At 53.8% G+C, this 24091-nt stretch overlaps 2 protein-coding genes across 2 annotated transcripts in view; both read left to right on the top strand.

The window, feature by feature from the left end:
• OGFR (opioid growth factor receptor) overlaps positions 1-24091 on the top strand; it is a 431648-nt gene that overhangs the window by 307581 nt on the left and 99976 nt on the right. The window lies entirely within an intron of this gene.
• Positions 5785-24091, top strand: part of NTSR1 (neurotensin receptor 1) — a 65822-nt gene continuing 47515 nt past the window's right edge. The window contains exon 1 of the mRNA XM_050745097.1: positions 5785-6862. Within this exon, the coding sequence (XP_050601054.1) occupies positions 6149-6862 (714 nt within the window). The 5' untranslated portion in view covers positions 5785-6148. The remainder of the gene's footprint in view (positions 6863-24091) is intronic.

The raw sequence follows: 24091 nt of genomic DNA, 5'->3' as shown, positions 1-24091 counted from the left end.
GGGCAGCGCCATCTCATCCACACCCATGAACGTGAGGCACAGTTAACATCCCCATATTCCAGAGGAGGAAGCCGAAGCTCAGGGCCACCTAAGGTCGCTCACTCTGGAGGTGGCAGAGCCAAGACTTGAAGCCCCTGGGTCGGACTGCAGATCCCAAGCCCTCTGCCTGGTTGGGTGGAGCAGAGTCTCATTCACACTGAGAAACCAACCGCAAGCAGGAGGAGACGGTCCCTGGAGCTGCAGCCAGCAGAGAGGGTCCCCGGAACTCCAGCCAGGGGAGAGGGTCCCTGGAGCTGCAGTCAGGAGATGGGGCTCTGTGCATCTGAGCAGAGAGAACACAAAGCATGGCAGGGCAGGCAGAGGATGCCCTCCTCCCTCCCTGCTGGGCACAGCCTTCTTTGCCAGGTGGATGCCAGCCCTGGGGAGAGGAGACAGAGCCTCCTGCGGGGTCTCAGAGAAAGGACAGGAGATGAGCGTGGGAAGACCTGCTCCTGCCAGCAGGGACCCTCTGAGCCCCTGTGCCTGGTAGCCCAACACGCATGCAGGCATACACACATGCACGCACACACAGACCATGTGGACAGCAGGCGATTCACAGGAAGACTTGCAGGTGCTGGCACCCAGGCAAGGGGAGAGGCTGAGCAGGTGAAGTGCTAGCTGTTCCCTCCAGGTGCTCACGATTCGCTCAACACACATCTCCCTGTCCTCTGGGTACCAGGCCTGCACCAGATTCCCGCAGAGCCAGGTGGAGGGCAGATGGCTCTTGGGGGCATGAAAATTAAGGGAACTTGACCGCTTTTGCCCACTAGGTGTGAGCCCTTGAACCAAGGGCTCACCAGGAGGCTCTGGCCTCCAGGCAGACGGCAGAGACACACTTGTTGATATATGTCTGACGACTGTGTGAGTCAGACCATCCGGCTGAATCAGAGCCCGGAGGAAATACATGATTGAAAACTGGGCCCGTTGCAGAGCAGCCAGCTCTCCATGGAGCCATGTCAGGTTTGAATTAGAAGATTCTTGGCTTCTTAGCTGTGGCAGGTGAAGGAACCCTGGGTGATTTGGGATTTGGAGGGAGTGGTGAGACCTGGTCCCAGCGGGGGAGACCCGGGGTGGGGGCTCAACGGAGCAGGAGAGAGCATGGGAAGGGAGGGGGGCTGTAAGAGCAAACTCCCACAGTACACAGCCAGGGTGACCCTCAGCCCCAACTGCTTGAGACTGAGAGGGCTCCAGCTCCCAGGTCTCTGGACTTGGCTGCTTTAAAACCTCGAAAGTCCCAGGAAAACCAGAGTGAATGGTTTGTCCTACCCCGAGCCTCCCAGCCTTCTGGTGCCATCTTCCTCAGGCGACCTGCGGGCACTGTGGAACGGCCATCCCAGCTCACCTGAGGCCCAAAACAGGAATGCTGAGTGTCTATGATGCTGATGGGGACCTCACATAACTCTGGTGGCCAATCACTCTCCATCCTCAGCCAAGCGCACAAGACAGCCACGGCAACGCCCCGAGCATGTCCCCACGCGGGCAAAGACGGAGTGTGTGACCCCACTCTGGGCCATCCTCCTCCCACCCAGCTTCTCCAGCTGCCCTGCAGCCACCGGGGTGGGCCCTGGCCTCTGTGTGGAATGAAGTGTGTGCACATCACAGGATGCTCACAGCAGCCTGGCGACCTAGAGGCCACGTCGTGCATTTCACACACAGGAAACTGGGGGTCCAGGCCCGGTGAAGCTGGGATTTGAAACCACCTCTTCTCCAGCCTGTCACCCCGACTTGCCCTCTGTATCCCTGGCCTTCCTGGGGCCCATCCCACGCAGCAGCCGCTGCACTTGTGGGCAGCCACACCTGCTTCCTCTTCTGGTTCTTCCCTGAGAACACGGCTCACGTTTCCAGAGAGCTGGCCGAGGTCCAAGGGGCGGCCTGGGAATGTGAGGGACAAGGATGCCGATGACTGAGGATTGATCGGCCTGTAGCACAACCCCCAGAATCTGCCAACAGCCCCAGAGATGCCTGGAGCGCAGCCAGTGTGAGGCTGGAAGGAGACTCCGCCCTCCTTGCGGGCCTGCGAAGCACACGTGCAGGTGCCGCTCCGTTTTTAAAGATCCTCCTTGGAACACTGTACGTCCTGGAACACGTGCAATTCCCGTGCTGTGGGTGGGAAAATCTATAGCCAAGCTCTACCAATTATGTTTATTACTTATCTTCTGTGCCTCTAACACATTCACGTTTCTCCCCCACCCACCTTCATCCTCATAGGAAACCAACTACTGCTGCCACTGAAACAATAAATGCCTGTTGTTTTAAGCCACTGAGTGTGGGGGCATTTTGTTATGCTGCAATAGATAACTGATGTAGATGTTATTGTAAACTTAATTTTTTCAATTTAGTAAGAGGGCTTCCTGCTAGCAAGAGTCGCCCAACAGTGGTTGGGGGCCTGAGGGAAGAGAAGGATGGAGGCTGGAGAGATGGTGACTCTCCTACATTCAGAAGCCTGAAGCCTGCTGTGAACCAGTGACGGGTTTTGCACATCCTGCTGGCATGGCCTCATCCTGTTCACCATCGCATCTGCTCCACTCGTGCAACACAGACCCACTGAGTGCCAACTACGTGCCGGGCAGCGTTGGAGGGACTCAGGGTAAGCTAGCCAATGAAACAAGCAGGGACCCCCACCCTTGGGAGCGTCTTCCAAAGACCTCTCATGTGGTGACTCTTTGGATGTGATTGTCACCCCAGGCACAGATGACTACCTTGCTTGGTAATAAGGACATGGCCTTGCTCACACCACTCAGGGAACCACAGAAAGCCAGACTGTCCCCAGCACACGGGCTGCCCCTGTTCAGCACTCGTGCTGCACCCTAGCATCACAGCCGTGCCCGTGGACCTCGGTCCTTGCTGCCCTTGGGACCCGCCGGCTCCTCAACAGGCAGCATTGGGAATGTTGGGATCAGGGCAGCAGGTCTCCAAGGTTCTCCAGCTTGCAGGAGACACTCGCCCCCGGAGCCCTGCCCCCCACGAGGCTGTGCCCGGCTTCATGTGTCAGTGAAGGCATCTGGTGGCCAAGGGTGTGGTTGCATCACCAATGAGCATGACCGGACCCGGCCCGGCCCTTCCCAAGCTTCACCGGCACTTTCTTAGAGTTTCAGCTGTTTAGGAAGGGCTTCTGTCTGCAGAAATCAGAGAGAAAGGGGCAAACAACGTGGAGTTAAAAGCTTCCGGCTGCAGAGCCATCCGGTTGGTGAGTGCACAGGAGAACTCAGAACAGGCGAGCGCCTTGGAGCAGCTGAGCGGCGTAGCTGCCAGGAGTCCCCACCCGGGGCCCGCCGTCCGCCGTGTAGAGCAAGGCCTTCCAAGTGACATTTTCCTACGTGGTTTTAAGCAAATGCTGCATCACAATATTTGCACTAAGTTGCCTTTTATGATTTTTTAAGCTCCCAGGCTAACTCAAAGATAAACCTTTGAAAATAAGGGCAGCTTAGCCAAAAGGTCAGGGGTTTGAAAACCAAACAATGAGCTTTGGCAGAGAGAGAGCACAATCTGCTGCATCCTCCTACTTTGGCTGGCAGAGGGACAGACTCCAGTGGCCATTGCTGTGGACTTCCTCTTTGTGGGGGTCTCGACAGAGGCGCCTGACAGCCCAGCCCGTGGTCAGACCCCAGTGTTACCAAGACAGTGGTGAATGCCTGGACCTGACACTGTCCAGCACATGTACTCCCTGCGTGGCGTGGACACTAAGGTCCCCGCCCAAGCCCCTGTACTTATCTGGTGAATCGTGCCTTTCAGAGGACAAATCCGGCCTATTCCAGCCTACTCTAGTGATGGAACACCTCACCTCATACCCGACACTTAGCTGAGGGTATCCAGCCCCTCTTCAGCCTGACATTGACCTCGTTCATTCCCCGTGGAGACCCATCAGTAACAGCCCTGCCCTTCATTCAGCCACTATTCCCGTTTTACAGACGACTCAATTGAGGCACAGAGACGCTAAGGACACTCGTCCAAATGTGAAGTAGAGCAGGGCCAACGTTCAAACCCTATCTGCTGGCTTCTGAGTCCACTATCCTGGCTTCCAGCAAAGGGACCGCTGGCATTTCCTTTGATGCCAGGATTTCTAAGCTGTGATGTTTGTGAGCTGCAGCTCCCTGACAACAGTATCAGGCTTCGGTTGGACAGAGAAGCCCAAAGCAGGGCGAGAACGGATGAATAAGCATGGAGTCCCACTGCCAGCCATCAGCTCAGGAGCCTTGAATTCTCCTAGCTGGGTGGGCCCAGGAGGGGGTTCCTCAGCCTCCCACTTCCCTCAACACCCTGCAACGCCTGCCCCAGCCTGCCCAGGTTTCCTGCTCCCAGCACAACATCTGCAGCCAGCAACGTCCACAAAGGCCAGGCTGGTTCCCCAGCCCTGCACACACGCAGCAGCAGCTCTACTCAACCTCTCCCAGGGGTTCTGGGGAGGAGGGAGCAGGGGAGGGGACGGGGAGGGCCTAGAGAAGGGACAGTAGTGCCCTGGGGGCTCCTGGGCAACCCAGACATGCAGAGGACAAGCTTGTGCCTGGTCACCTATGCCAGTGCTACCAGGTGCTGCGGGGACAGGGAAAGGACAAGAATCTCGCTCTCACGTGGCTCCCGAGCCAGGGGCAGGGGCACCCTGTGAGGCGCTCCGAGGGAGGGAGTGTGCAAAGCCTGCTGGGCCTGTGAGGAGGCCCTGACGCGTGCTGTAGGGCTGCCCCTCCCAAATCCTGCTGGGGTGTGGGCTCTCAGGGTGACTTCTGATGACAAATCCAGGCAGTAATAAGGGACCCAGGGGATCACATCCCATAGCATCATGAGACCGGCCCAGGGTGCCAGGTGCGGGGCCCTGAGTGGGGAGGGTGCTGTTCTGGGCACCTGCTTTCCGCCCTCCCTCATTAACCCCTCCCTAGACTTTGATGAAACCATCTGTGGCTCCTGGCCTCTGCAGGACCCAGCCCCTCAGCTCCTCAGCCTCTGCAGGACCCAGCCCCTCAGCTCCTCAGCCTCTGCAGGACCCAGCCCCTCAGCTCCTCAGCCTCTGCAGGTGTCCCTCGGTACTGCCTCACGCCCCTGCCCCAGGTGATAACTATGCCCTGAGCCCCCACCATTCCCACTGGGCATATCCCAGAAATACGCATTCACAGACCAGGCACGCCCATGACTGCAGCTAGATTTTAAAAGGAATCACAAGAAATGTAATCTCTAGTGGTCCTGGAGCCCCCCTGGGCACCCAGCTTCTGGCACCCTGTGGACACCCAGGAGTAGGGGGGCGGCCCAACCAGCTGCGCAGCCGCCCAGCCCTGCCAGCGGGGAGCTTCCTCCCTCCCTGCCCTCCGGATACACCCTCACCCCCACTGAGCGAGCCCAGGGTTGGGGGAGGTGCATAGTTCCCTTACTAGCCGGAGCGAGAAATTGCGGAGAACAGGGAAAAGGGTGGCAGGAAGGGCCCGGTGCACGATACCCGCCGCACCCGCCCGGAATCCTGGTTCCCTGGAGCGCTCAACCCAGCCCGCCCTGCCCCGGGGAGCGCGAGGGGGCGACCCGCCAGGCTGCACCCGGGTGGGGCGGAGACGACAGCGGGGGCTGCCTCCCTCCTCCGCCGCCACCCCCAACTGCTGGGCGCGCCGCGCGGCCGCCGGCTTCGTGGAGACGCGCAGAGCCGGGAGGGCGCGGGCGCGGCGGGAAGTGTGCGGGGCTAGGGTGCGCGGAGAGCGCGAGGGAGGAGATTCGGAGCGAGGGAGGGGAGCGCGCCGGGGCAGCCGTGCGTGCATTCCTCCCGGCGCCACAAGCTCGCCCCGCGCAGCCCGAGCCAGGCTGGGCGCTGTCCTCGGGAGCCTGGGGAACCGCGCGATTTGGAGATCAGAGGCACCCGGAACCGGTGGCAAGCGCCGAGCCCGGAGACAGCCCGAGGAACCGCGGAATCTGGAGCCAGGAGCCCGGAGCTGGGAGTCCGGAGGAGCGCGGAGCCCGGAGCTCGGGGCGGCGCGTCTGGGTCTGGCGCTTCCCGGCTGGACGGCGCGCCCGCTGGTCTTCGCCACGCGCCCTCCTCTGGGCTCCCGTTCATCGGTCCCCGACTGAGACGTGCCCAATCCGCCCGGACTTCCAGCCCCGGAGGCGCGGGACAGAGCCGCGGACCCCAGCGCCCACCATGCGCCTCAACAGCTCCACGCCGGGAACCCCGGGCACGCCGGCCGCCGACCCCTTCCAGCGGGCGCAGGCAGGACTGGAGGCGGGGCTGATAGCCCCGGGCTTCAGCAACGCTTCGGGCAACGCGTCGGAGCGCGTCCTGGCGGCACCCAGCAGCGAGCTGGACGTGAACACCGACATCTACTCCAAGGTGCTGGTGACCGCCGTGTACCTGGCGCTCTTCGTGGTGGGCACCGTGGGCAACACGGTGACGGCGTTCACGCTGGCGCGGAAGAAGTCGCTGCAGAGTCTGCAGAGCACGGTGCATTACCACCTGGGCAGCCTGGCGCTGTCCGACCTGCTCACCCTGCTGCTGGCCATGCCGGTGGAGCTGTACAACTTCATCTGGGTGCACCACCCCTGGGCCTTCGGCGACGCGGGCTGCCGCGGCTACTACTTCCTGCGCGACGCCTGCACCTACGCCACGGCCCTCAACGTGGCCAGCCTGAGTGTGGAGCGCTACCTGGCCATCTGCCACCCCTTCAAGGCCAAGACCCTCATGTCCCGAAGCCGCACCAAGAAGTTCATCAGCGCCATCTGGCTCGCCTCGGCCCTGCTGGCGGTGCCCATGCTGTTCACCATGGGCGAGCAGAACCGCAGCGCCGACGGCCAGCACGCCGGTGGCCTGGTGTGCACCCCCACCATCCACACCGCCACTGTCAAAGTCGTCATACAGGTAAGCCTCAGTAACCAGCCCCGGGGCTCCCCTCTCCTTCACCCCAAAAGCAACGCCAGTGGTGTGCCTTCTGGGTAGGGAGTGGGAGAGATGTCACAGAGACAGTCTACTCCTGTGAGGCTGCGAAGGCGGTTGGGGCAGCTTGGGTGCAGCTCCGGAGTTGCCAGGCTCAGCCCCTATCTTCTCCCCTCCTGTCGAGGGGATGGAGCCCCTGCCTGTGACCTCCCTGGGGTTGGTGGCTGGGCCTCCGACGTCTGTGAATTCCTTAAGTTCTAATGGAAACATGTGCGCTGGCACCTGCGTCTCCAAAGGAAGAGGTCCCTTTCACCAGCTTCTCCAAAGGCTTTGTGCCCCCAACAGGTGACGTTCCTCTCCTCTGCAGAGCAGCCCCCAGACTGACTCTGCCAGTGCCTCCCAACTGCCTGCCCTGACCCAAACTGGGGAGTCAGAGCAGAACCTGATGCCATCTTGGGCCGGTTCCTAGTTTAGCCTCAGCTTTCCCATCTGTGTGATGGGGTAGTCTTAGCATTGACCTCAGAAGGTAGAGCATTTGAGAGAGAATGTATGGGAAGTGTTTGCATGGCCCCCGACACATAGAAGCGCTCACAGGTACTATTACTGCTGGATGGTGGGGACGATGTTTCTGCTGGGAAGGTTGTGAGGCTCTGCGGGTGGTGGTGGTGTTGTGGTGAGGTGCGTAAAACTGGAGCCGAGTGACCAAGGGCCCCCCAAGGGTCTGAGCAAAGCACCGTAGGAATGCAGGTGGGAAGCCCCCTTGGGAATCAGTTTGGCTGAGGTTCGTGGCTGGAGGGGAGGACTGATCAAACCAAAGTCCCGAGCCGGAGGTTGGTGTCCAGGGAGGAAGTCAGGGCTGGTCGGGCACTTTGGATGGCACCTTGGACACGAGCAGCCTTCGAGGTGTGGGGTTTCTTCCATTTCTGGTGGGCTAAGGAAGCCAGAGGGTGAAGGATCCAGGCAGAGTCGCCCACCTCTGCCCAGCTAGAGGGGCTGGGGTGGCTGGCTGTCCCCCTGGCTCCTGACACACCAGCATCGGCAGCCTCCCAGCTAAGCTTCTGTAGTTGCCTGGGCAGCCCTCATATGCCAGTGTGCCCGGTGGGGGTGGGGGCAGCAGTGCTGGGCAGGGCGTCACCTGGGCCCTAACTGACCCTCCACTGGCCACCACCCAGGTGGACTGGGGGGTGGGGGGTAGAACTGAGCTCCCAGTCTCCCCGGCTGCACGTAGAACTGGTGGCAACAGGTGTCTCCTCTGGGGGAGGCCCCTCCCACAGACACTGGTAGCAGGCAGTGAGTCAGGGCTGCTTTGCCTCTGCCGCAAGAGTCCCTGCCCTCCCCAGAGGCAGAAGTAGGCACGGCCCGTGGGGTAAACGCAGTGATAAGTGACCTCTCGCTCCCTTTGAGGCTTCATCTGCTCTCCCCAAGCTCCTGCCTTTGATCGGCATTGGCCAGGGGCGTGGAGGGGCCCCAGGGGCGACAGCCACCCAATCCTTTGGAAGGTGAGCAGTGGAGGGGTCAGTGCTGTCACTGCCCACCCAGGAGGTGTCCCCGCTCAGACCCCTGATCCTCCCGCTCCCCTGGCAAAAGGCCAGGAGCTCACCAGCCTCCACAATCCTCGAAAACAAACAGCTGAAAAGCACAGGGGTGTGACGACAGCTCGGCTCCACCCCCAAGAAAGTGTCCTCCCTGGCGTGTGTGGGTTCTCTGCCGGGTACTTGGGATTGGGCACCTGTGGGACATCACTTTGCCTCCCAAAGCACCACCTGCCCAGCCTTGTTGCTTCGAGGCTGCGAGGCAGATTTGGCCAAGTCATGCTGCGGCCAGCCACAGGCACTCGTCCATTCACAGAGGCCTGTGACACTTCAACCCTGGGACAGCGGCCCCACGCCCTGCAGATGCCATGCTGGCCGAGCGTTGCTGAATGCCCCTGGCATCCTCCACACCCTTGGAGAACATAGTTTCCACTTTTCTTTAAAGGGCTCAGCTGCGTGCCTGGGAGCGGCTGATTACAAGGGTGCTCCTCCATCCGATGCTGGCGGCCTGGGGCTTTCCAGGGCCCTAATGCCGGCTGCTCCCTGTGCTCGAAAAGAACATTCCTTGTAGGAGAGGCCTTGGCTTCCCCCGACCCCTGCTCTGCCATTTGCCATTTTACTAGAGGTTTCCCCAGAATTAGGGGGTTTATGGTCTCCCCGTGGGCTTCTGGGCCACTGGCAGATCTGGGTGAACATTCAGCTTTCAAACGATGATGTCTGACTGAGGAGGGGCTGGATACCCTCAGCTAAGTGTCTGCCTCTCAGTGACCACGTATGGAAGTGTTGGGGCAGTAGCCAATCAAATGGCCCCTCTTTCCAAAACAGGGGTCCTTTCCTGCCCCAGGGGCCCCTACAAAATTTTGGCTTGGGCACTTGCAAACAGAAATTGTGTTTAGAAATGAGGTGGTTTGGTGATAACACTTTGGAGCAACTTACGGTAATCCTCCCTGAAGCCAGCTGGGCATTTTCCTAGTGTGTAGCTGGGGCTGGGAATCGACGGTGGAGTGGGCAGGGCTCTCAGGCCAGCAGACAGGACCTGGTGCCCAGGACCCTCCCAAAGGCCCCAGACCTGGCCCCAGTGCAAGCAGTGTGACTGGGAGGAGGTGCTGGGGGCTCAGGGACCTACGGGTGCTCCTGGGTTCCCCTGGACTGTCCTACCCCTCCTCTAGCCCACCCACACACGTGGCCCCACACAGGCAGATGGCCCTTGCTTCTTGGATGGTCCCCCATGGCACAGGTCCAACCTCCAGGTTTGACCTCGGCTGTGACAAGGTCCCGGTGGCACAGGCTCTGTGTGGCAGGGCTCAGGGCTGATGGCCCAGATGGTGGGTCATCAGAGTCCCGTGCTTATCCATCCGCGGTGTGTATACTGAACGTATGCACACATGTGTGTCCAGGGACCCACGGTGGCAGGGGCCTGGGACCTCAGGTATCCGATTCAAATCAGATGAGGGATGAGGTGGCTGCAGCCTTTGAAAGTTTTAGAGACCCGCCCCGACCATGGCCCCACACAAAAGCAAACCCTCTCAGCCTCACAGGCACGAGTCCATTAGATCCTTCTGAGTGGCCGTGAGGACTCCTTTCATCACTGCCATTGTCTGCACCAAGCGAGTCCCGCTCCTGCAGGCTCAGCCTCCCTGCCTCCTCCTTTGTTTTCTCTGCAAGGCTTCTTCATATTGAGTACAAACAGCAGTGCTCTTTGCTGGGTTAGATCCCAACTCAGAGGGCACCTGCTCCCTCCCAGGGGCCGACGAGGCCTGGATTCATGCAGGAGGAGCTGGTCTCCTACAACCCCTGCTCCAGAGGCCTCCAGGAACAGACAGAGCGCCGGGCGACTTGGCGAACACCCCGGCTGTTCAGGGCTGGCAGAATTCCAGGAAAGGAGAGGCAGCTGAGACAGGGAAGGAGACGGGTTCCAGTGAAATCCGGCCGTGGATTATTTCAGGGCTCCTGTCCCGTGCCCCAGGCTGTGCCCAGCAACCTCCACAGGCAGCATCCTCATTCTTAGGAAGGATACAGAGGTGTTTAGAGTGTGGAGTCTGCAACTTATTCTCAAATCGTTCAGAAAAAAAGGTGTGGCCAAATGGAAGGAGAGCAAGCAGACAGTGAATCAAGGGAGGAGACCGCTCGCGGGCCACGCGGCACTGGGCTGCAGACCTGCCACGGGCAGCCGAGCGTCCTGGGTATTCTTCCTGCAACTGTTCAGCAGTGGGAACTTTTTCTAGTTAGAAAGTTGCAGAAGGCCGGGCACGGTGGCTCACACCTGTCATCCCAGCACTTTGGGAGGCTGAGGTGGGTGGATCACCTGAGGTTAGGAGTTCAAGACTAGCCTGGCCAACATGGGGGAACCCGATCTCTGCTAAAAATACAAAAATTAGCCGGGCGTGGTGAAGGATGCCTGTAATCCCAGCTCCTTGGGAGGCTGAGTCGTGAGAATCGCTTGAGCTTCAGAGGCAGAGGTTGCAGTGAGCCAAGATCACACCACCACACTCCAGCCTGGGTGACAAGAGGGAAAATCCGTCTCAAAAAAAAAGTTACAGAAGAAGTTGTTCTTCAAGGGGTCCTTAGAACAGCCTGCCCTTGGCCGGGCGCGGTGGCTCACGCCTGTAATCCCAGCACTTTGGGAGGCCGAGGCGGGCGGATCACAAGGTCAGGAGATCGAGACCATCCTGGCTAACACTGTGAAACCCCGTCTCTACTAAAAATGCAAAAAATTAGCCGGGCGAGGCGGCGGGCGCCTGTAGTCCCAGCTACTCGGGAGGCTGAGGCAGGAGAATGGCGTGAACCCGGGAGGCGGAGCTTGCAGTGAGCCGAGATCGCGCCACTGCACTCCAGCCTGGGCGACAGAGCGAGACTCCGTCTCCAAAAAAAAAAAAAAAAGAACAGCCTGCCCCACTCTGACCTCCCCTGGGGGCGGGAAGGGGACCCACACCATGCAGCTCTGGGCGGCTCTGGCTCCGGCTGTGGCGGCCACAGTGTCCTCACCTGCAGCGCAGGGCTTCGAGTGCTGTTGGTGTGAGGCCAAGAGTCACACACTTCCTCCAGTCTGAAAAGCCCATGACCCTTTAGAGGAAAGGAGTGGAGCATTTTTCCTGCCTTTTCTATTCAAACGGTACTTTAGAATAACCCAAGAGTAGGTAAAGAGCAGCGTCTCAGCGCAGAAACGTTCACCAATAAGTGAAGAAGGAGCAGGAATGTCAGAATCCCACTCATCAGGTGCAGTCCTGATCAAACAATGGATGCAGGCATGGATTCTTGGCAGCTGCCGGTGTCACGAAGGGGAGTTAGGTGTGAGGTGAGCCCTGGTGTGCACACAGCCCCATGGCATCCTTGGAGCAAAGCCATTGAATCTGAATCTGATGGAGCCCCTGATGCCACTGCCAACACACAGGACACACCAGGGACAGAGGAACAGGGACAAATGCACCATTAGGATGCAGCCAGCAAAACCCAGACCCCAAGAAACACCTCCAGACAAACAACTCAGTCTGTCCTACAAATAAACAGTGAGGGAATCGGAGACGGTGGCCTGGATTCTTAGCAAAGACTCGGACAAGTCAACCTGTTGCAGAATGCCGGCACCAAAGCCGATCATTCTTCATGCCAAGAAACAGTGAGAAAAGCCTGGGTAGTTGAATAGCTACAAATTCTTGTCCAGAGCTGTTATGGGTATGGTTTTCAAAATGGTCCTGATCTCTTAGAGGTACATATGGAAGTGTTTACAGACAAAATGATACAATGTCTCAGATTTACTGAAGCATGGTCTGGAGGAAGGGGCTGTAGGATGGCAACAGAGGAGACAAGATTGGTCTTAAGTCTATAATCGTGGAAAGGGGGTGTCGATGACATTTTTGGTGTGTGTTTGAAAAATTTAGTAATTACAAGTTTTCAAAAGGTTAAAGTGCTATATGTTAGAAATAAAGAATTTGGAGAGTGAAATCAGATGTTCAGACGGTGACTCTGAGGCCGTGGGGGGTGAGAGGACAGGACAGGGAGGCGACCTTGGCCTTGTTCCAGGCACTAGATCTGCCTGTTGGAGCCAGGTGGGAGACGGCAGGGAGAGGACCTGCAGACATGCAAGTCCACGTCTGTACCTTGTAACCCCATTTCCCGGATTAAGCAGAGGGCAGAGCCACCTGTGCACATCACGTGGCTGGAGAGACAGGCCTGGAGGTGCTCTCAGCAGGGGAAACCTAGTCTGACCCTGTGGTGCTCCCCATGGGACAACGGTCAGGCTTTTGAGTGAGACGGGCAAGGGTGGGAGCATGAGGGGCCCAGAGCTGGCCATGGCTGGCTCTGACTGGGCTTGGAGTCCTCAAGAGCGACTTGGCCCAGGGCGGTTCAGGCTCACCTGTTCACGGCTCTGCACTGGGACCCGTGGTCAGCTCTCCCAGGCTGTCCTACACTTGGACTGACAGTATTCTGAGGACATTCAACTCCAGGGATAAACGGGGTCGTGGGGCTGTGCCTGCAGTTCTGTGGGTGCTGAGGGCAGCAAGGGAGTACGGCCACCCTGTGCTTACCAAGAACCACTGCAAGCCACCCCACAGGCGAGGCAGGGCCTCGGGCAGCAGCCCAGGGATCTCCAGGTCTGTTCTCAGGGGCACCAGGGCTCCCAGCTGGTAGCATCTGATGATGGGCAGAGAGGGCCCTGGGCTGAGCAGGGCCCAAGAGGGCATCTGGCCTGTGCACAAACCAGAGGCTGCCTTTGTTTTTCTCAATCGCAGAAATAAATTCCCAAGTGGTGATCTAGTAGTTTGTATTAAGAGAAGAAAAAAAGCTTTTCTTTATTTTTGAATCATGGTGAAACACACATCACTTAAAACGTGCTGTTGTGCCCTCTGTGAGGGTGCAGTTGAGCAGCATGAAGCACGTTCACATTGCTATGCAACCGTCACCGCCATCCACCTCCAGAACCTTCTCTCTCCCCAGACTGAAACTGTCCCCATTAAACCCTGACCCCCAGCGCCTGGTGACCTCTTTGCTGCTTTCTGGCTCGGTGAGGTGGGTGACTCAGGCTGGCAGAATCTCAGGCCTCCCCTGGGTCTTCTTTAAAATGCAGGTTCAAGGAGGCGCGCTTTATGCTGAAAGACACCGGACTCCGAGGCCCTGGTGATTCCAAGCACTTGAGGTTCTGGAAAAGGCTGAGCCGTTGGGACAGGAGGAAGGTCAGCGGAGGGGTGGGGTCGCCATGGGGGCGCTGGGAACTCTGGGGTGATGGAAATGTTCTGTATCTTGGTTGTGGTTCAAAGCTCGTGGTTTCAGCGCATGTCAGTCCTGCCCCTGTGAGTCCGTGTTGGTTGCGGTTCAAAGCTCATGGAGCTGTAGGCTGAGGGGTGGATTTCAGCATGTGTCAGTCCTGCCCCTGTGAGTCTGTGTTGGTTGCGGTTCAAAGTTCATGGAGCTGTAGGCTGAGGGGTGGATTTCAGCATGTGTTAGTCCTGCCTCCGTGAGTCTGTGAAAAACAACAGCAGCAGAGAGTGGCCGAGCTGCCGTCCGCTCAAGGCTGTTTCGGGTGGCCAGGTCCTCCCTCCTGCCGGCCTGTGTGCACTCAAGATCCTCCTCCTCTGCACGGCCATGAAGGGCTGTGGGGACACGAGCCCCCCACCCCGCAGCCCCTCACGCCCTGACCAGGCTGCTGCCTGCACAATGCTAGCTCTGCAAGGTGGGCATGGAGGGGAATAGAGATCCTGGTTCTTGGCACTTGGGGGGATGGTGTTCCTGAGGTCACAGCCATGGGGTCTCCCTGCCCCAGAGACCCCCCACTGTTCCCCATCCACACCCTGGAGTTTGACCTTGTCACCGCCAGTGAAGGTGCAGTCGCCGAGGGGCTGGCCCCATCCACATGGCATCCCAAGGGGAATGCACAACTCCAGAGGGGGACCACCGGGCTCCACAGCGTCAGTGAAGAAACTGAGGCCCAGAGAGGGGCAAGGCACCTGCCCCACCCCTGTGCCCACTGCTCTTCCCAACAGCATCACCAGTGGGGCACCACCCACTCCAGGAGGCCAAGGAGACAGCCCTGGGTCTGGAGTGCCACGTGGACCTGGTACAGGTTGGAGAGGGGAGGTGCCCAGCGTGCTGACCCACCCGAAGCCACCCGCACCTGCTTTGGGACTTTACATCCCTGTGCACCTGTGGGGGCTGCGTCCTGCATACCCAGGGCTGGCTCCTGAAGGCAGGCAGGGGAGCAAGAAGGAGATCAGGGGAATGCTTCCCGAGAATCGGTGGTTTTGGGTTGTGCCCAGTGGCTCGGAATGGCTGGCTTGCTAGAACCCAGGTTCAAATCCCAGCTTTATCGCTGGCCAGCAGCATGACTCTGAGCAAGTGGTGTGACCATCTGTGCCTCTGTTTCCCTATCAGCCCACTGGAGGTAGCGACTGCCCTGCGGTCTCATGAGTTAATGACATAAAACGCTAGAGACTGTGCCTAGGGTGGAAGAAGGACTCAATTACCCACGCGTACTATTTGTGTTCTCCCCTGAGCAGCAGCAGAAATGCAGCAGCACTTGGGAGGGCCGGGAGCCTCCCCAGGCAGGAGGAATTCTCTTCTGAGCATCTGGGCTAACATCTTTCATTCCTTCCTTCATTCACTCGTCATTCATTCACTGAACACTTACTACAAGCCAGGATGGGTGTATAGCAGCCCAAAAAAATTGGCAAAAAGTTCTGGCCCCCTGAACTCATGTCCCACCAGAGAAGATAGAAAATAAGCAAAATAGATAGGCATGATACATGACTGGCAGGGAGTAACAAGAGCTGCAGAGAAAACCACATGGGGGGGAGCGCGGGGGTGCAGGCAGGTCAGGAAGGCCTCATGCAGACCCTGCAGGAGCACACTGGTGGGCGTTGGGGAAGATGCCAGGTAGGGGAACAGCAGGTGCAAAGACCCCGGGGCAGGCACGTGCTGGGTGTGCCGGAGGAACAGCGCTCGCCTGGCTGGGGTGGCCAGAGCAGAGTGAGCAGAGGGCCGTGTGAGAAGCCACCAGCAGATCCCGCCGGGCCTCATAGACCTCGCTGCAGCTTTTATTCTAGAAGAAGTGAGTGGGCGTGGGAGATTCTGGGCAGAGCCGCCATGCAACTTACATGTTAAAGGGACGGCTCTGAGTGCTTTGGTGAGAATATGCATTTAGGGGTCCGGAGAGTGGTTGGGAAGCTGCTGCCGGATGTCTTGGGAGTGACCAAGGTGACCTGGGCCAGGGTGGGGGTGGAGAAGGTGGTGGAGAGGGGTAGGATACCAGATACGTGCTTTTCTTTGTTCCTACTTCATTTTTCGACTGACATGCAATAAGGTTCCCTTCTGTGCTTGTTCGCACCTATGAGCTTCAATAAACGCAGCCCCTGTATCCCCACTTCAGAAGACAGACCAGCCCCAGCCCCCAAACCCTGTGGCCCACCCACCCCGACGCCAGCCCCTCCACCCACTGGTCTGCTCTCCTTCCCCACAGCTTTGCCTTTTCTGGGATGTCGCGTGAGTGGAGCCAGCTGGGCCGTGGCCTCTCGAGCAGGCCTTCTTCCTTCACTCCATCCTCTGAGCTGTCGCCTGCATCCACTAGGCGTTCCTTTTCACTGTGGAGTCAGATCCATTGTGTGGATAGACCACGTTTGGTTGATGCATTTGCCCCCGAAAGACTTTTGGGTTGTTTCTAGGCTTGGGCGATTATGTATAAAGTAGCGACAAATATTCACATACGATGAATTTTGTGTGAATATACATTTTCATTTCTCATGAGTAAATACATTGGTTTCAGATTGCTGGGTCATACTGAAAGTGTATGTTTGCCAGCATTTCCAAAGCGATGCGCTGTTTTGAACGTCCCTAACCCTAGCCCTAACCCACAAGAGAGCACCGGTCACTCTGCATCCTGGCCGACTCTTGGTCTTGCCTCACTGCTCTGGCTATGACTTCCAGTATGATGGTGAATAGGAGTGATGAGAGTAGACATCCTTGCCTTGCTTCCAATCTTTTTTATTTTCTTCCGAATCAGGATCTTACTCTGTCACCCAGGCCGGAGTGCGATGGTGCAATCTCACCTCTCTGCAACCTCCACCTCCCAGGCACAAGCGATTCTCCTGCCTCAGCCTCCTGAGTAGTTGGGATTACAGGCACATGCCACCACACCCGGGTAATTTTTTGTATTTTTTATGGCGATGGGGTCTCACCATGTTGCCCAGGCTGGTCTCAAACCCCTGGACTCAAGAGATCTTCCTGCCTCAGTCTCCCAAAGCGTTAGGATTACAGATGTGAGCCACCACACCCACCCTGCTCCCAATCTTAGGGGTAAAGTTTTCAGTCTTTCTAGTTAAGTGTGAAGTTTTTACTTTTTAGTTTTTTGTCAGTTTTTTTTGTTTTGTTTTGTTTTCATTTACCCATTCTAATAGGTGTGTATCTGGTTGTGATTTTAATTTGCATTTTTTTAGTGACTGATGATGTTAAGCATCTTTTCTTGTGTTTAAGTGACATTTACATATCTTCTTTGGTAAAATGCCTGTTCTAATTGTTTGCTATTTAAGAAATTGGGTTGTTTTCATATGGTTTAGTTTTGAGAGTTTTAAAAATACATTCTGCATATGAGACCTTTATCAGATATGTGATTTGCAAATATTTTCTCCCGTGTAGCTTTTCTTTGCATTTGCCTAACATTGTATTTCACACGGCAAAGAGGTGCAATTTTTATAAAGTCCAACATATCACAAATTTTGTGGATCACTCTTTTGGTATGGTGTCTAAGAATTCAACGCCTAGCCCAAGGCCACAAGGATTTTCTTCTGTATTGTCTTCTAGAAGTTTATATTTATGTTTATCAGCTATTTTGAGCTCATTTTTCTGTAAGGTGTGAGGTATAGGTCCTCTTTTCTATAAGGTGTGAGGTATAGGTCCTCTTTTCTATAAGGTGTGAGGTATAGGTCCTCTTTTCTATAAGGGGTGAGGTATAGGTCCTCTTTTCAATAAGGGGTGAGGTATATGTCCTCTTTTGCATATGAATATGCAAATGTGCCAGCATCTGATAACACGATGACAGCTTTCTCCGTGGAAGCTTCTTTGTGCCTTGGTCAAGATAAGTAAGCTGACCCCATGTGTGGGGTCGACATCTACTTTCTCTCTATTATTATTATTATTATTTTTTTTTTGAGACTGAGTCTCACTTTATTGCCCAGGCTGGAATGCAGTGGTATGATCTCACCTCACTGCAACCTCCGCCTCCTGGGTTCAAGCTATTCTCTTGTCTCAGCCTCATGAGTAGCTGGGATTACAGGCAGGTGCCACCACACCCAGATGATTTTTGTATTTTTAGTAGAGATGGGGTTTTACCATGTTGGCCAGGCTGGTCTCAAACTCCTGACTTCAAGTGATCTGCCCCATTGGCCTCCCAAAGTGCTAGGATGACAGGCATGAGCCACCGTGCCCGGCCTATACCCACTTTTGTCTGTTCTTTTTTTTTTTTTTTTTTGAGACGGAGTCTTGCTTTGTCGCCCAGGCTGTGGTGCAGTGGCCGGATCTCAGCTCACTGCAAGCTCCGCCTCCCGGGTTTACGCCATTCTCCTGCCTCAGCCTCCTGAGTAGCTGGGACTACAGGCGCCCGCCACCTCACCCGGCTAGTTTTTTGTATTTTTTAGTAGAGATGGGGTTTCACCATGTTAGCCAGAATGGTCTTGATCTCCTGACCTCGTGATCCGCCCGTCTCGGCCTCCCAAAGTGCTGGGATTACAGGCTTGAGCCACCGCGCCCGGCCTTGTCTGTTCTTTTAATCTGTGTATCCCTAGCATCTCGATCCCACACTCTCTTGATTAGCTTTACACTAAGTCTTTCAGGTAGCATGAGTCTTCCAACTTTCTTCTTTTTCAGAATTGTTTTGGTTATTCCAGTTCCTTCGCTTTCTATGGAAATTTTATAATCGGCTTGTAAATAGCTACGAAAAAAGTCTGCTGGGATTTTGTTAGTGTGTAGTGGAGATTTGGCATCCTAACCTTGAGACTTTCAATGCATGAATACAGCACATCTCTCCATTTATTCAGGTCTTCTTTGATTTATTTCGTCAGCAGTAGTTTCCAGCAAGTAGATCCTACTCATTGCTTTTAGATTTGTACTTAAATATTCATGGTTTTGGTGCTATTGCACATGGTACCTTTTTTGAAATTTGCTCTTTTCAATTTTTCGTGACTAGTACATATGAATATAATTAGTTTTATATATTGACCTTATATTTGCATCCATGACAAACACACTTATTAATTCTAACAGTTTTTTTTGTAGGATCCTTGGGATTTTCCATGTAGGCAGTCATGCTGTCTGTGAATAAAGAAAATTTTATTTTATCCTTTCTAATCTGTATATGTTTATTTCCTTTTGTTGCCTTATTACTCTGGCTATGACTTCCAGTATGATGGTGAATAGGAGTGGTGAAAATTGACCTCTTGCCTTGTTCCTGATCTTAGGCAGAAAGTTTGTAGTCTTTTTAATTGAGTATGAAGTTTTTTCGTTTATTTAAGCTTTTGGGAGAGCTCTTTATAAAGTTAGGAAAGTTTCCTTGTATTCCTAGTGTGCTGAGAGATTTTTTTCTTAATTGTGAATGAATAAATTTTGTGCAATGATTTTTCTGTCTCATCGTGTGGTAAGATCCTGTGGATTTTCTCCATTAGTCAGTGAATGTGGCGAATTATATTGATTACTTTCCAGTTGTGATAAAATGTACATCACATAAAATTTACCACTTTAGTCAATTTAAGTGCACAGTTCTGTGGCACGAAGTACATTGTCACATGTCCATCCCCACCCTCCCTGTCAGTACATTGTCTTGCGACCTTCTCCACCCTCCCTATCCAGAGCGCTTTTCATCTTTCCAAACTGAAGCTCTGCACCTGTTAAACACTAACTCCCCATTTCCTCCTCCCCCAGCCCCTGGCAACCACCATTCTACTTTTTGTCTCTGTGAATTTGACCACTCCAGGTGCCTAATATAAGTGGAAAACCTTGGTTAATTTTTGAATGATGAACCAGCCTCACATTCCTGGGACAGACCTCATTTGGTTGTGTATTAGCTGGTTTTGACTTGCTAGTATTTTGCTGAGGATTTTTGCTTATGAGAGGATCTATGCTTATGAGAAATATTGGTCTGTAACTTTATTTTCCTGGGTTATCTTCATCTGGTTTTCTGGCCTCATAACATGAGCTGGGAAGTTCTTGTTCCTTTTATGTTTTCTGTCAGAGGCTGTGTAGAATTGGCATGATTTCCTCTTTAAAGCTTTGGTAGATTCTCCAGCAAAACCATCTGGGCCTGGAGTTTTGTAGGAAGGTTTTTATAAATTCAATTCTTTTCAAAGAGACTGGGTGTAGTGGTTCATGCCTGTAATCCCAGCACTGTGGGAGGCCAAGGAGGGTGGATCACCTGAGGTCAGGAGTTTGAGACCAGCCTGACCAACAGGGTGAAATCCCATCTCTACTAAAAATACAAAACTTAGCCAGGTGTGGTGGTGGGTGCCTGTAGTCCTGGCAACTCAGGAGGCTGAGGCAGGAGAATCACTTTAACTCGGAAGGCAGAGGTTGCAGTGAGCCGAGATCATACCAGTGCACACCAGCCTGGGTGACAGAGCGAGACTCTATCTCAAAAAACAAATTATTTTAAAAGATAAAGGAATATTCAGGTTATATATTTCTTGATGAGTAAGTGTTAGTAATTTGTATCTTTTGAGGAATTGGTTCATATAATCTATTTTGTCAAATTTTAGAGCATAGATTTATTTGTGGTATTCTCTCATCATCCTTTTAATGTCTGTGGGGTCTGTAATATTGGTAATCTGTGACTTCTGTCCTTTCTCCTTGGTCAATATGGCTAGGATTTTATTAACATTATTGTTCTTTTTCAATAATGAGCTTTTGGTTTTGTTTATTTTTTTTTCTATTGTCTTTTAGCTTTCAATTTTATTTATTTATATTTCATTTCCTTTTTTCTGCTTGCTTTGGATTTAATTTGCTCTTCTTTTCCTAGATTTCCTAAGGTGGGAGCTTAGATTATTGATTTAAGATCTTTATTCTTTTCTAACACAAACATGAAATGCTATAAATGTCCTCCTAGTTAGTGCTTTCGTGGTATCTCAAAATTTTTGAACATTGTTTTCTAATTTAGATCAAAATATTTTTATATCTCTTGAGACTCCCTCTTTAACCTTTGAGTTACTTAGAAGAGTGTTGTTTAGTTTCCAAATGTTTGGGATTTTCCAGATATTATTTTGTTATCCATTTCTAATCTAACCCTATTATGTTTAGAGAACAAACTTGCATGACTTAAATTCTTAAATTTGTGAATGCTTGTTTCATGGTTTAGGATAGTGGTCTATGCTGGTGAATGTCACATGCACACTTGAGCAGAATGTGTTGTGCTACTATTGCTGGGTATATTATTCCATGAAGGTCAATTTATTTGATAGTGTCATAGTATTTAATTCTAGATTTTTTATTGGTTCTTTTAATATAGTTTCTTTTTCTCTTTTAAGAACTTTCATTTTTCCATTTATTTCAAGAGAGTTACTTTTACATCAAGGAGCATGGTTATAATGCCTGCTTTAAAGTCTTTGTCTGGTAAATCCATCCTCTGGGTCATCTTGAGGGCGGCATTTATTGATTATCTTTTCCTTGAGAGTTAGTCCCATTTCCATGGTTCTTTTTCTGTTAAGTAATTTTGAGTTAATTCCCGAACATTTTGAATTTTGTTGTGGTTGTTTGGGTTATGTTAAAATCCCCTGGAGAGGCAGTCATCTTGGTCAGAGCTGCCGCTTTTGTCTCACCGTCTGTCCGTAGTGGTTCTGATGTCAGGCCTGTTTTTGGGTCTTTTGCTGTTCAACCATTCCACATGCAAGCGCCATTCAGGGGCAAGCTTAGATCTTGGAGATGGTTTACATCATAGCGGTTTTCAAGCCCTTGACTATAATTGTTTAGCTATGTTCCTTATATATGGTAACTGCAGGACTTGTATTGACTCATACACAGAACTGGGGGATCCCCTTGTTCAGCTCTCGCCTCTCTGAGATTTCCTCTCACACTCTCTAGTTTCCAGGGATCCTTTACTTAGTCCTCTAGCGAGGAAGCCAGAGTATTCCATGTTATGTCCTCTGCTGACTTCTTTAGATCCACCTCTCTGTATTTGCTCTTGGAATGGTTGCTCTGGAATATCAGTGTGCCTCTGAGTGGACTCTGAGTGGGCAGAGTCTGATCAGATTCATATTATGCTGATTTATACCTGACACTTCTTGCTTCTCACTTCTACCTTGAGGTCTGTTTCAATGGACTCATTTTCTTCTTGTCAGTGGGTCACATTTTCCTTTCTTTGCATATCTAGTCATTTTAAATCTGTACTAGACCTTGCAGATGACACATTAAAGAGACTGGATTGTGTTATGTTCCTTTGGAGAGTGTTGATGCTTATTTTAGCAGGCAGTTCAGTGGCAGACTCGTCATCTTGAACTTGTATTGGCTTGGTTTCATGCTTTGTTGAGTAAACAACTATGGAAAGCACAAGGCATTTTCCAATTCCTTCTCACTTGGAAGAACTCAGCGTGTACCTTCAGCCTCCTCTGTGGATTCTGTCTTGGCTGGGGTGGCTTTGGAGGCCTCGCTCTAGGGCTTCTCCATCCTCCTGTGCCATGGGCTTCCTGGCATCTCTGTTGGCTGCTCCATGTGTTAATGAGACTTCTTCCCTCTAGCTCTGCCAGGATACCAGCTGCCCTCCAATAAGCCTTTCATGGCCTTGTCTGTACACACTGGGCCAGCACAGATCCCATAGGAAAGCCAGCGGAGGCTTCTGAGGCTCGTCACCATGCAGTCCCCCTCTCTAGCACCTGGCTCTGCAGATGCAGCCACGGCCGCAGCCCCTGCTCTGATCTCTGCCTTCTTGGCTCAGATAATAATGTTCTGCCTGGACCTCAGCTCTTATGTCTCCATCAGGAAACTGTCCCCAAACAGAGGCATGGTGATGACGGGCTCACCTTGCAAGTATCCCTGCCCTCAGGGGCCACAGTCCTGAGGTTTGTCCAGGGTCTAAAAACAATTGCCTGATACATCGTGTACAATTTTATGGCTGTTTATGGCAGGAGAGTTAGTCCAGTACCCCTGGTGAAAGTCATCCGTAGATTTTAAACACTGCCTACTTTCCAAAAGATCTGGGGCAGCTTATGATAAAAGGCTCGGGCTCAAAGGAATTATTAAAACAATGTTGTAAAAGAACACAGAACAAAGAAATAGAGTTATCCAAGAAACATGAGGCTGAGGACAGCCACTGTGTTTGAGTAAATCTTACACTGAAGCTTATGAAAAAGAGCAACATTATTTGGACGTAAACATTTTTAGCCTGTTGTCTGTGAAAAGGTGAACTTACTGTAAATTTCAGTAACTCTCCTTTGACATATTTAAAGGCTAAGAGAATTCTTTCAAGAGCCTTGTTTTCTTATAACTCAAAAACGGTTCCTCTCCTTAAAACCTCACACTTCCAGGCTCTCGGCGTTCAGCGAGTACAGGAGCCGTTTGGGAATCATTCCTGCTTGGAAATCACTAAACTGTGACTGCCCACAACAGCCGTGGGATGTGCTGTCTGGGGTGTCACTTCCCGTTGTTTGGCAGAATCATGAAGCCCCCGGCTCCTGTGAGTCAGGGAGGGACCACAAGTGTGTCTGGGCCGTGTCACTCTGGAGCTGTGCGCGGAGCCGTCCGGGATCTGCTGGTCGGGAGCCAGGGCAAGGAACGCTCATTTGTCCACCTGTCGGCTTCAGGCTGCGTGCCCAGCAGGATGTGCACAGTAGGAAGCGGCTGTCGGGGGTCACTATTTATTGCCTGGAGCTGAGGGATAAGCCGTTCCATCTGGGCTGACCCCATGGTAGAGGACCAGATCCAGGATCCCCAGACCAGGGTTCGCCAGCAGTTCCCATCACTGCCACCCTGCCCTGCACCCTTAAAGCACAAAAGCTGGCAGTGGAGACAGAGGTCTTTCCAGCCAGGGACACAGCAGCCTGAAGCTCTCCTCTCTGGACTGTCCTCAGTACAGGGAGCCCCCCAAGCACAGGGCTTTATTTCCCCTGCGCCTGTGATGGGCTGAGGGAGTCAGGGCCGAGCCAGCGGAACACTGGGGTTGCTTTGAAGCTGGCTTCAGGTGAACACGCTTGCCCCCTGGGTGGTCTCCAGGTGGTCTTCCCATGGCAGCAGGTCAGGTGGAGGCAGCAGCCTCTGGGGCAGGAGGCAGAGATGAGAGGGGCCATGGGCAAGGGGTCTGGCAGCTCTGTGTCTGCCCAGTGGCTTCAGCCAACTTGTAGGAGGCAGTGGGGAGTGGCAGCCCAGAAGGCCGCACTGTCCCCACAGGCCTGGCACAGGGTTGAGGGTCCAAGATTCTGCCCCGCTCAGAAGTTTGCTTTGCCGAAGTGGCCCGAACTCTCAGGGGACCCAAGCCACGGCCTCCCAAGTCCTGGGAGGAGCTAAGAGGACCCTTGCTGCACCCAGACCCCAGCTCAGAGGGCAGCAGCTCTCAGTGGAGCCCCGGGACCGTGGGCCCAGAAGGTTAGGGACAAACACTCAGATGCTAGTGCAGTGACCTGGAAACGTGCCTGGAACAGTGAGGGTCCCCGAGGCTCCTACCCTGGTGAACTTGCCACAGACTAGAAGCAGGTAATTGCAGGGCACTCAGACAAGGTTAACACCCATT

Source organism: Macaca thibetana, chromosome 10 (genome assembly GCF_024542745.1).
Source record: "Macaca thibetana thibetana isolate TM-01 chromosome 10, ASM2454274v1, whole genome shotgun sequence".
NCBI lineage: Eukaryota > Metazoa > Chordata > Mammalia > Primates > Cercopithecidae > Macaca > Macaca thibetana.
This window is presented reverse-complemented; position numbering and strand designations above follow the sequence as displayed.